General features: G+C 37.1%; 1 protein-coding gene across 2 annotated transcripts in view; it reads left to right on the top strand.

Moving 5' to 3' along the window:
• The window catches only part of PARG (poly(ADP-ribose) glycohydrolase), a 62,487-nt gene that overhangs the window by 33,880 nt on the left and 15,105 nt on the right, over positions 1-13,502 (top strand). For both annotated transcript variants that reach the window (XM_048311143.1, XM_048311142.1), the window contains exons 10-13: positions 6,695-6,774; positions 9,209-9,269; positions 9,925-10,000; positions 12,154-12,301. In XM_048311143.1, coding sequence (XP_048167100.1) covers positions 6,695-6,774; positions 9,209-9,269; positions 9,925-10,000; positions 12,154-12,301 — 365 coding nt within the window. The remainder of the gene's footprint in view (positions 1-6,694; positions 6,775-9,208; positions 9,270-9,924; positions 10,001-12,153; positions 12,302-13,502) is intronic.

Below are 13,502 nucleotides of genomic sequence, written 5' to 3'. Positions count from 1 at the left end.
GAGCAGTTGGAGTTAGCATCTTATTATTTCATCAAGGTCAGATGCCAACCTGATGTATTTTAAGACTCATAAATCACCAAAACCTTTTGTTAAAACAGATTTATAATGCTCCAAGTTACTTGCCACAATAAAGAGAACTACAAAATGAAAAGTGCAGAGAAGAGAGATGTGAGTATATGGGAGTGTCTGAGATGAAAGATAGTTTTTTGCATCTAGATGTTGGGGAAGATGAAACAGGAAAGCCTTGGAAATATGATTGCCTGACAAAAGATTTTGGGAATATGAAAACTACAGGCAACATCGAAATGAAATCCACTTTTGAAATACCAGGTCTTAGTTACTGAACAACTAGAAAACAATGGTATGGCCACTGAAGTAATCCCCTCTTGATGGAACAATACCCTCTGCTTGCAAACAGGTCCAAGGGTCAGAGCAGACCCTACTAGCTCAGCAGAAGGGGTCCAAAGAGTAGTTTTTAGAAGTTAAGATGTAACACTCTATGGTAATATAAGAACTCTTATAGGCTGTATGTAAATGCTATAGGATTTGTATCTTGTATTAGATTGGTTAGTGACAATTAGAATATTCAGTGCAGAAGATGATTTATTGTATTGTAACCAGGACTTCAGACATTCTCATTCTCATTCTCTCTCTTCTATTCATTCTCATTCTCATTCTCACTCTCTCTCTTCTACTCATTCTCATTCTCATTCTCTCTCTTCCACTTCCACCCATGCTCCTACTCTCTCTCTCTCTCTCTCTCACCCGTTCACTCTCTTGCTCTCTTGGGCCTGCTCAGAGCTGAGTCTACCAGCTCTGAGCAGTGCCCCAATACCCACGCCCTTTACAATAAACCGGCTGTGTCCCAAGACCTGCCTATAGAGATCTCTCGTCTCCATCCGTCACCGTCTACGTCCGGCCGTCCCGACTGGACCCCCAGAACCCCCACAACCTACATCTAGATTTACCAACAAAATTACATTGCTCAGTTTTTTTGTTTGCACACATCTTAAAAGTCATTATTTAATCTAGAGATGAAGTTCTAATATAACATAAGGTTGTTGAACAGTGCAGTGTTCTTAAATAACTTCTCAGATGACAACAGCTTGTACCTATGACACATCACAGTAAATAAGAAATTGCCCATGAGGTTGAAATATTGAATGTTTTGTTTTTCTCCTACTTGATATGAAGGAAATTAGAAAACTCTAAAATTACATCCTTTGTAAGCAAAGAGAAGGAAGGCAGTTTTAATACAGAAAGAATTCATGTTGAGTGGAAGAGGCACACACCAGGCACCAGAAAAGCAGAACCGAGGTTGCTGTGCCTGACTTCTGTACGGTTGTGCTCTGTTTTCCTATTGGGAAGTGCAAGATGTGGACAGTGGCATTTCCTTTTGTTTGTCAGAAGGATGGTTAATATGCCTGCTTTTCATGTCTCTGGAAGGAATTCCTCATTTGGATTATTCTGCTTTTGATTTCCATTAAGTCCAAATTTCATAAAGTGAAGTTGTGATATTCTGAATAGTTTTCTTTCTAATACTCACTTAAAATATTTTCAATGATTGCAGGACTTTCTAATAAGGGTTTATATTTTATATTGGATATAAGAATGCCCCATTTAAAATTTGGTAAGGTTTCGTTATCTTGCATTATCTAACTGATGTGTAAGTATTTAAAGCTGTCTAGGGCAGTGGTCTCCAAGCTTTTTTGATCACACATACCTATCAGTAAAACATTCTTGAGCATGCATCCCCAATGTATTCCTATTTATTTATTTAGTAATTACATACATGTGCTACTTTATTAATATATTGCATTATAAAAATTTAGAAAGGATGAGATACAGATGAAATAAAAACTACTTTAAAATGTTTTTTATTTAATGAATGGGACAAAAATATATTCTTCCTGCAGCCTAGTGGATTGTCTTGCACACCCCTTGGGATAGTTTGGAGACCAGAGTGGGTCTGGGGTATTACTGTTCACAAAATACAGCTACATACCAGGATTGAAACATTGTGTAGTTTGTTTCCCTTGGCAAGGGAAGCATAAATTATAGCAATGAAACACTTGTTGCAGCTTCATTCTTCGTGAAAAGTCCTTGACTGGTCCTATCTCCTATCTTTTTCACTGAAGTGAATCTTGAGTGATTTAAAATTCCATTTTGAAAGGTGGATATGTTTCTGTGTGGAGGGAACCCCACCCAATAAATAATCAACCAAAACAGCTTTCTCAGAAAATACTTGAGGCAAAGGATATGGGTAGCTAATGCAATTCCAGTTATTCCTATATGGTAAACAGGTTAGCTTTCATGTATTTAGAGAATGAAATTGCTCTCTGTCCCATGCAGTTGTGTGATAAGCACGCATAATTACAGACACATTCCAAATCTTACACGGTGGGCTTCTCTCTCTCTGTGCACATTAATGCACACAGCTTTCTTTGACCTTAGATACACCAGTATCTATAGGCAGTCCTTAATGTGGATGTGACTAAGGTTGCCTTAAGCCCAATTGAATAAAAAATGTCAAATCATACTGAGAGAGAATCCTTTTGAAACAGTGTTTTGATAAGCTGTGCTTAGTGTTGGAAGTCAGAGCTCAAAAAATACTTCATTAGAAATATGATACTGGTTTTGAAAAAGAGAGAGTTTTGTATTTCTCTTTTGTTCCTGGAACTCCACTTTGTTTTCTGGGGTTTTTTTTATTCCAAGAGGTTGGGAATTGCAGGAGAAAGATGAAATAGATGCCTCTTACGTGCTTCCCAGTGCAACTAATGCAATCCTAAATGATGGGGTTATTGGGCCATTCAACACTATATTAGTTTTTCCTTTAGGGTGCTGTGTATCAGCATGAAATTTCAGTGGTTCCTATTGAGGATGCTCAGCAGCTGAGAATGCTCAGCCACTTAGTCAAAATAGCCCTCAATTGTATGGAGGGGAGTACAAGTTTGATAGTAACATATTTAAGCATATTATTTCCACCCGTATATGTATATATATGTATGTATATACCCACATATATATACATGTGTATATATATATACATACCCGCATATATATATATATATATATATGTATATATACATCAGGTAAGCATAGGCTTGAAATGCAGCAAGATAGAAAAAGCAAGATATTTGGTTTATTCTCTTTTCCAAGTGTTTTGTCATCCACTACCTTAGACTAAAACTGTTTAGTGATTAGCTCTGTTGCTGAGGTCGAAGGAAACATCTACTCAGTATTTTCGTTTCTGCCTTAACTTTCCATCCTCCCCCCTACTGAGTCCCTTTACTGGGTGAAATTCATCTATCCATATGACTTCCACGTAAATCCTTCTTTGACTTTAATTTATAGGAGAGGATCAGGTTTTAGTAAAATGTTTCATAATTGTTTAGATCTTACATTATCTTTAGTGAGATCGTGCTAAAATAGAAGAAACAACTCAAGTGTGTCTTCAAGTCCAGTAATAAAAGGCAAAGACACTTTTTAGTGCATGTGGGGTAGTGGAGGAAAAAGAACACATGGTTATTTGTGGGGATCACAAGTACAAAATTGTATATCCACACTTCTGCAAAGAGTACCCGTGGAACGCCATGGATTTATGAATGGGAATTGTTCTTTGAAGTATGATCCATAGTGCAAATTTTTGCATATTGTTACAGCGTGTACACCTGTCTGGGTCTTACAATAGGTTCCAACTTCAATGTAAAGACATGATTATTCTCTTTGAAAAGAAACCCAGCCTGGCTGTGGAAATATCATTATGAAATTATTGAGCTGGGAGATTAAATCACGTGATTGTAATGGCTCCTGCTGGAGCCAGTTCTTAAGAGTAACATCATGGGAGCAATTTAACTCCTTGGAAATTAAATTTTACAAGTATATACTGTATTTTAATTTTACCTTGATCAGAAACAATGTATTTGGGAACTGTTTACTTAAGCTGGTTCAAATTCTCCTCAGTAAACTCCATGCATGCCGAGGTCACTTTTGTGAAGCTCTTAATGTTCTTAAATAATTTTTCTCTTGTGTCATTTTAAACTCATCCTTTGAAGTTCCATGCAGGTTTGAAGTCCACTTGCTCAGGAAGGAGTTTGGAACAGATTCTTTGGAGCTTTTGACTCCAGCTTTAGGAGGTGGAAATATTGGTTGCAAATATGACAGTTTTGAGTTGACAGTCAAGACTGCAAAAACCAGAATATTGATTGCACTTTTTAAAAAGCTTTTTTTTCCACCCCAAAATTGTTAGGAAAATGCTAATGCAAAAAAGGTACATGTTTTTGTAATAATTGTTGAAATGTTATGAACTACTGCCTTGTATCTTTACTGTATATTTACTGGCAGTTTTACATTTTCCCAATATCAGTTTTTACTGTTTTTCGTATTTTATTTCTCATGTATTGGATTTCTCTCCAGAACAATTAAGTGTCTGAGTATTTGCTAGAAAGGTTTTTTTATTTAGCTGCAATGACTTTAGCAAACTACAATGTCATAAGCACAAAGTTCTCCCCCCTACTTCCTTATGCTTTAAAATCTCTGGCCTTGAATACTTAAGCATACCTCTGTGGAGGTCTTCTGTTTGATTAACATTGCTTCTACCCTGGCTTGGCTGGAGAGGCAGAGATGAATTTGCATCTGTGTTTGGTGATCAGTCCTGGAGGCCTTCTCAGCTCCTGAAGTGATAAATTGAAGACACTGCATGGCAGTGGGAACGTCCTGTACAAAGCCAAACAGCTTACATACGCAGTTGCCAGTAAGATTTCAATTACTTCACCTGAAAGTAGCCTTGCAGTGCTTTGCATTTGATTTACAGTGCACTTCATTTGGATGAGTTCTTTAATTGAAATTAATGGGTTTTGGCCCTAGGTGGTTCTGTCAGGAAATTGTATGGTTTCCACTTAGATTTTCGGGTGTTTTTTTAGTAGGATCTGTGTCTCAGCACTTGTAGAAGAATTTTATTTAATATCTTAGTGGTGCTTTCATATTGCTTTATTCTTTAAAATATTTGCTTCAAAAATAAATTTTTCATAATTTTGCCTAATTTATTATTTCACATATAGGTTCAAGGTAAAACGTTTGTAACTTTGTCATGTTATGTCTTCAGTTAAATTAATGGGATAGGACCAGGCCAGGATTTTTGAATCATGTAAATATCACTTGCTTTTCCTGTTGCATTCACAAATCTGACTGGTTTTAGCTTGATCTGACTTACTCTAGGCATACTTCTTCAAGTTCTTCACCTTTCCTGCCCAGTCTGCTGTTCATACCGAGTTACATATTGCCTTTGTGACATGAAGAACTCTCTCCTGAGAGTTCGCAATGTAAGCAAGGTGTCACTTTGATGTGAAGAGGCAAAAAAATTAGTAAAGGCATGATCAGGCTGACAGATAAATTAACCAGTTTAAAGGCTTCATACAAAATGAGACTTCCAGATAAGAGGTTGGGGGTAATGTAGGCAACACCTGCACAGACATGCACACATTAACTTCTTATATGAACCCCTTTATAGCTGTGCAAGCTCAAGGCCTTGATAGAACTTGCATATATAGGCCCATTTTAGAGTAGACTGTTTAAGTCTGGAGTTTACCTTCTTAAAGTCCTGATTCACTGTTCAAAGAATAACACGTTAATAAAATTAACCTCTGTGACTTGATACAGATTTTGGATGCAATTGATCTCCTCAGCCTGTATATATCATAAGAATTTTTAAATGCTGAAATAAATCTAGTTCACTTCCTTGCTGAATCTAGTTCAATTCACCTCCCAGCATTCTGGTTTTAAAGGCAGATTGTCATTCCACTACACAGAAACAAATGAAAAATGTTGTGTCATTCCTTTACTTAGACTGTTTATTGGGGGGAATCTTATATCCTCAGGGCTTTCAGTGGATCAGAGATCTTTTAGTAAACTTCAAAGGGTATTATTTCTGAAGTCACTGCTGTTCTTCCTTCCAGATACATTCCATTATGTGTTGCCAGTAACAATGCCTTGTCACTCTCTTGGAAGTGAAATTAAGTAATGCATGTTCAAGTTGCTGGAAGATAGATGATGCAGTAAAAGTATTTCAGCTAACCTTAAAAGAATGCATTCACTTAATGGCTAAAAATAGGATCCTTCTATTTAATGCTTCAGTTTTTCACAAGTGACTGTTAGAATGGCAGTAACAGCCCAGTGGATGGAGCCCTTTGTGTTGGGGGAAGGTTCTTTTCTTTTGAAATGCTGCTGGTGCTGTGCAGCTCTTGAAAGCAGCATGGTTGCATTAATTCTTCTGAGCAACTCACTGAGCTGAAAGAGGGTAAGACATTTGGATCTTGGAGTACTCAACATAGGTGTTTTCACCCCTTGGTCACTTAATGGCCTGTTAAACATTTCAATTTGTTGCAAATAAAACTAAGAGCTTTCCAAAATGTTCATAATGAAATTACATTTCTTAGTATTAGAAAATTGGTGCAAGTGAGAGAGGCACTTGTGATCTTCATAAGAAATGCAGCAAGTCAATAAGCTCATTAATCCTAAAATCTTGAATTACAGAGGGGCTGTCTAGAGTGTTCTTTCTACAGTACAGTACTTAAATGCAAGGCTAATGAAAGGTGTACATAATAATTACAAAAAATCAAATTGCAATTAGTAAGTAGCATTAATTCCTATGCACTGTATCCCTGAAATCTGTTTGCTTTTATTTGTTGTTTTTCAGATTGTTTGAAGGGCGGTCACCAAGAAAGCCTGAGAAACTTAAGACCCTTTTCTGCTATTTTAGAAGAGTCACAGAAAAAAGTATATCCTTTATTCTTTTTTTGAGCTGCAAAGCAGATACATGAAATATTTAATCCCATTAAATTTAGAAATGGCTATGCAGCCATGATAGAAGTATGTAACAAAAGCCTGCTTGCAAAGTACACTGATAATGATATTAATGGCACTTCTTACCATATGTATGATGCATGCAGGCAAATTTTTTGCCAAGAGCTCATTCTGTTTTATTTTCTCTGATGAATACATAAATATATATGTATGTATATATGGGGTGTGTGTAGAATACAGAGATATATTTTTAGCCCCCTGTAGATACATATATAAAAAAATGTGCGTGTGTATCATTGTGTAGATAAATATATGTATATATATAATGCTTGTCATATATGCAGCCGCTTGCCTCACCACATCAGAGTGAGGATGTAGAGGGAACTGGGCACCCTTAGAGTCATTAAAATCACAGGCTTAAGATTTTGAGTCAAGCTTCACTTTTCCTGCAGAATGCATATTTAGTCTTTTGACTATGATGTTTGTAGTTCTGAGGTATTTTCCCCTACTCGTGTTGGTATTTCAGGTTTTTCCCTTCCATGGTTCCAAAGCAAAGCTGTTTTTAAGTTTGCCCAGTTCAAATAAAACAAATGATAGCAAGACATGAGAGATCTCCTGCTCTTGGAGAATTTAGTGCATAGTCAGATCTTCTGTTATTACCACAGATTTCAACATTTGCATAAGCTTTCAAAAACAGATTTATTTTTGTGATAACTGCCATAGCTTATATATTGCATTTTTGGGGAGAAAGAGATTTTACTGTCGTAGCATACATCAGATCTGCAGCAATACCTTTATAATAGTCTTTTTTTAAAGAACTTCTTCTTTACATGTCAGCATTTTGCTATTAACTTCATACTTTCTCAAAGGATTTGTTTTAAAAGAAAGACAGATTTAAACTATTAAATATAAAAGCCTGTTACTTGGTTTAGACCATCTTCAGTTCATCATTTTAATTCACCACAAAGTAAATGCAGCTAGATCCTATTTCAGCTGTCAGACTTTAAGCAACGTCAATTGAACTAAATCTCTGAGGTAGAAAGTAACTTCTGATCTATGTGTGGGACTGAGAAAAGATATGGTGTACAGCTTTTTTTAATACTTGAGTAATAATGTTTTCGTGCAAACCAAATCCTAAATTTAGGCAGCTGTCCCTGAGCCCCTGTGCATGTGAAATCTGATGGGAACATGCTTAATGAAACTACCGTATTAGATCTCCTAACAGTATAACTTTAAATAAAATTTAATAAGATTCTCGAATGCTCTTTTTTGAATTAAAAATTCATATTGCACCTTTAAAATGCCCAATTTCTTACTCTTTTTTTTGTCACAGGAATTAGTAGGGCTGAAGTAGCTTAGCTCTATAAATTACTGTAATAATTTCACAACTCTTTCTATTGTAAATAATAATCGAATTCTCTGTAAAAGAAGAGAAGACTTTGTGCTCAAAAGGTGAATGCTTGCTTTGTAGAATACCACTACTGATAGCAGAATTCCCTTGTGAAAGAGCACTTCATTACTATATTTGAAAGCTATGCACTTTTTTTCAGAGAAAGTAGCCCTTTTTTAACCTAAATTTTAAAGAAAAGCGTAGGACCACTTAAGGCTTTTTTAGAAGGATGCATTTGTGCTGTACATACTTTTCTGAATGTCTTCACAAATCAGCACAGTAGACTTAGTGTAGCAGAGAAATAAGTCTTAATTGGAATTTGTATTAGGATGATATCACCTAATAAAAAGTTGGTGTTTTCTTTCTGTTGCAAAACTGAACTTTTTTGAGTAAAATGAAGAGAGAAGATGATACTGCATCCTTCCTGCCATGAGAAACAGCTCCTCTTTTTCCCTTGAGGACAGGAGTCTTTTCTCAGTTGGAATACAGTGAATTTCACTGGCATCCTGGCAGGGCTAAAAACGGCTTGATTTGGAATCTGCTAACACTGCATCCTTATTGACATAGCTGGACTTTCTTGGAAATATGAGCTGCTGCTTCCTCCATCCGTAGGTTGAATACTCTCTGAATTGTCTGTTGACATTGAACAGTTGTTGATTTTAAAGGTTCACAGTCTATTTTTCTCTAAAGCAGCACATTTTAATTCAAGTACTGGGTCTTTCTAGTAGTGTTTAGTGTTGTTGAAGTGAAAATCACTTAAGAAATAGTTTTTCCTAGATCTGGAAAACTAAAATACTCAAACTGCAAAGTGGGAAGAGAAGTAAGTACTTTGGTCTTCATGTTACTTGTCTTCAGTTGGAGTCAGGGGAAGAATCAGAGTCACTCTTGAGGAAAGTTAAGCTCTTGGTATCTACCAAGAGTTATGTTTGTAGTTTTCAAAGCTTGCCAGTTAAGATAATCTAGGGGCTAAAGCTCCCACCCTTAATACATTTTCCTTTGGGGTTGGTTTGCCTGTAGAACCTACGGGATTGGTGACGTTTACAAGGCAGTGTCTCCAGGAGTTTCCAGACTGGGAGAGGTAAGTCAAACATCCTGTTAATGTAAGAAATTTCTTAAGTCCACGTTAACTGAATGTCATTCATTTGGAATTGATTCAGGTCTGGAAGTACTACAGAAAACAGTGTTTGCTATGGATTGTTGCAGAAAGAAATAGAGGGCAGTGGGTGAATTGCCACAAGTAGTTTGTGTCCTGAGTTTTCCCATATGTTTGTGTGTAAAGCAAGCAAGTCTTAGTTGAAGTTTTAAAACAGTAGCATATCTTTGGTGCTGTTGCTTGAGTGGGGGGAAAAAAGAGAAGGATGGCTTGATTTAAGAAATGACAGGAAAGATAATGAAATATGGGTGATAACCAGCATGAACACAAGTATTGCAGCTTTATTGCTGGTTAGCAACTTAATGTGGAACAAGAAAAACTTAGAACTTCAGATTTGGGCTTTTTATGGTAAAAGGTGGAGAAACTGAACAAATGACTTTGTTAAACTTTTCCATATTGTGTCTGCAAGGCAAACATGTTTTCTTTAATCCATCAGGGTTTTTGTGGGTTTTTTTAAAATCACCTTATGTTTAAGGTGTGTAAGCAGTTTGGGTTTGGGTGAGTTTTGTTTTAAAATGAATGTTTTTGTGTGGGGGTTCTGAAATTATCCTTTCTGTACAATATCTTTCCTCAATGGTAGATCTCAGAAAAAGCTATCTAGATTGCATGTCACCTATGAAGGCACCATCGAAAGCAATGGACAAGGTATGCTCCAGGTAAGTGCATATAACAGTTAATGTGGCTTTCATGTTTTTGTCATACTTTCATGGTCTGCCAGCCTAACAAAGTTATTTGTTTATCCTCAATTCACTTAAATGACAAGATGTTATGCAGTGTAAAAAAACCCATCAAAATCAATTCCATGGTCAGTACTGTCAGTGTTCCCCAGCTCATCTAGGTAGCACATGTACCTGTTACAGGAAGAGCTGACAGAAAATCACAAATCCTGGACAGCTTCAGGTCTTCTGGTTCAAGCCAGGATCAAAGATTGGCAAGATAAAAGATTCAGGCTGCGATCTTGATGACTTGTCAAGGGTTTCAGTTTATTAAAAAAAAACCCATTATTCTTGTGCCCCAGACAGTGACCAGGTCAGTGTTTCAGGAGACTTTTCTTGCTGCTGCCAGCACCACTGTTCGTCTGGGAGGCAGTCAGCAAAAGAAATTCATGAGGAGGATGTCCTGTCCATATGTATAGGAAGTAACATGTTTGAGTTTTCAGATTAGTTGTTTGCTTTCTGCTTTTCTTAAAAAAAAAAGTCTGCCTTCTAGAATTCTTTTACAAAATAGTAAAAATCAGAACTTTTTTAGCCAGGGACAAGTACTGCATTGGAAGAGGAGGAAGGAGACTAGGAGGAATTTCTTTCTGCAATGCCTTTTGCTCACATTTTAAAATGTCTCATAAATCTATGAAACTTGAGCACTCAAATGTGTGATGAATTATGAAGAACTCAGCAATTGCTCAATAATGACCATTTTTCTAGTGTTTCACTCTGTAAAAGGGACTATTGCCTAGGATGTGATATTTTTCCTCCTGGCATATCTCTGCTCTGATGAAGAGCAGTCACTCCAGCAGGGAGCAGGATGAGCATGGCAGGGCAATGCAGGAGTCCACTGTGACCCCAGCCTCAGTGGGCAGGGGTGGTGACAATCACAGTTCCTGCTGACTGGCTGGTGGCCATCAGACAGAGGCAAGGTGGTGAGTCAGGATGCCAAGGACAGTGAGAGATGTCTGGTGGACGTGTGGGCAGCAGCAGAGCACAGGACTGGGCATGGGCCCACAGGGAATATGTCTCAGGTGAGGACCAGGACAGGGGTGGGTGTTAGTATGGGACAAGGATGGGGCCTGAGGAGAGGCTACTCAGTACAGTTACAGTGCTTTGGGGCTCTGGCACACTGAACATTTGAGTGGTTTTCATATAACTTTTTTGATCATAGTCAAGTTTAGCAAATCTCAAACAACTGAAATGTGTTGGTATTTCCAGGATAGACTAAAGGAACACATGCTGCTGTAGTGGCTGGCTCTTGGTGTGCTTTGGACTCTGCCTCCTGGGTCAGTTTGTAATCTACACAGGTGTTCATGTCACCCCAGCAACTTCTGTCCCCCTCCTGTACCTCTGCTCTCATCAGCTATCTAAGTAAAAACCAGTAAGAAGCTAATAGCATTTGAAACATTAAGTAACTTTTTAAAATTACAAATTTATATGGGCAGTTAATTTGAGTGAATAGTAATTACTTTATTGAATAAACACACTCCTTTTAAAACTGTTGTCTGTATGAAAATGTAATTTGCAAAATATGTACCATTGCAGCAAAAATAGTCCAGAGCTTCTCTATTTCAAGCAGAAACCTTTAGAGTCAAAATTATTTGCCTTGTTCAAGTGCATTTCAAGGAGAATTCATAAGAGGATTTTTTTGGGTATAGAACTATTACAGGGGCAGTGCTAATCTAAAGATGCTTCAGTGTAGACAGTTGGGGCAGAGTGCTTTTTAAAGGACAAACTCATGATTTTTCAATGTCCCTAAAAACAAGGCTGTTTTCATCTTTCACATTTACTGAAATGTGTTTTATTCTGAAACATGTACCTCTTCAAGGGAAACCCACAAAACTTGGATTTGGAGCATTTGAGATGCAAAATTTTTTTTGCTGTGTAATGTCTCATTTGTCTTAAGTTTTCTGAGAAGTTGAATGGAAAAAATAAGGAAAGCATAATCATGTTAATCAGTCCTTCTGCTTGTAGTTTTAAGTGATAGCAATAGATTTCAACAGAATAACTGAAATTTGTACATGATTTTATTTACCTTGGTAAATGAAAGGTTTTTTTTTTTTTTTCTTATGCTATCATAATCCTCCTGAATGTATTTTTGGTAGGTTGATTTTGCAAACCGTTTTGTTGGAGGTGGTGTGACCGGGGCAGGACTAGTACAAGAAGAAATTCGGTTTTTAATCAATCCAGAACTGATTGTATCAAGGCTCATCACTGAAGTCTTGGATCACAATGAATGTCTTATCATCACAGGTTAGTCTTTGCAGAAAATGTTTCACATTGAATTCTGGTTTTATATATATAAAATACTTTTCAAGTTGAAGTTTAGTATGTTTAAATGCTGTAAGGATAAAAAAAAAGCAGAAAACCAAAAAGTTGATACTCATTTGACAAAGAGCCTCCTACTTCATCCCACCTCTTAACACCACAGGGTCACTGTTCCATAGATGGTTTGTGAAAGGAGGAAAAAAAAAAGGTGACAGCAAGCAGAAGAACTTCTTTTTTCCTCTGTAAATGTGTTTGAGGATTTGGTGTCTTAGCTAAAGAATGCTGATGGGCAGTATAGGTAACAGCCACAATTTCCAGCTATTAGCTGATACTGCTTCTCTTATGTTGAAGGATGTGGGGTTTTTGTTCCTCTCTGGAATTTGTAACATTTGATGTGATCAGTGGGATTGAACACTCCTAAGAAGAGGAACTACCTTCTGATTACCTAAAAGGGGAGGAAATGGAAGAGTAGAAAATCTGCATCCATTAGAAAAAGGTAGAAAGCTAGAAACTGTCTCTGAAGGACTTTGATCTTTTAAGTTCCACATATGTGTTTGTGTTACTTGTAAGTTAGGTATGGGCTCCTAATTACATCAAAAACTACCTGCTTCTCCAGTGTGTTGCTGAGGGGTTGTGGACAGAGACGTCCTGCCTGTCTGGAGCTTAGCTGAAAAGGTTTTTTCTTTTGCTTTGCACTGTGTCATAGAGCTTGGAATGTGTTATTATCCACTGGATTAAAACAGTTAGCATCAAAAGACCAGATGTGACTGTTAAGAACTGGAGCAGCCCAGGTCATGCTGTCTCAGTTCTATACACGAGTGAGCATTTTTCATGACTGAAGAAATAATATGATGCTGTAATGCTACTTTATTTACACTAAAGAGCAGCTATAAAGAAAAAAATATATGATCAGAGACATCCTCTGGGTAAATATTATAGAAGACTATGTTTTTATTTTTCAGTCTGCTATAGTAAAAATGTTGGGTTTAGTTACCTGAGCTGTCTCAAAAGTCAAGAGTTTCTGTAGGTATTAGAACACATTTCTTGGAAAAATCCATCAATAGCACTTCTTTCTCTCACATGCATACACAGTAGAAATTTGAGCTTAAATCTTGCAGGCCTTACTCTGTCCTGAGTTATTGCTTGTACTGGGCAGAGCATCTTTTGTTTTCAGTCTTACGCTTGG

Source organism: Corvus hawaiiensis, chromosome 8 (assembly GCF_020740725.1).
Source record: "Corvus hawaiiensis isolate bCorHaw1 chromosome 8, bCorHaw1.pri.cur, whole genome shotgun sequence".
Taxonomy (NCBI): domain Eukaryota; kingdom Metazoa; phylum Chordata; class Aves; order Passeriformes; family Corvidae; genus Corvus; species Corvus hawaiiensis.
The sequence above is the reverse complement of the archived record's forward strand: the minus strand, read 5'-3'. Positions and strand labels throughout refer to the sequence as shown.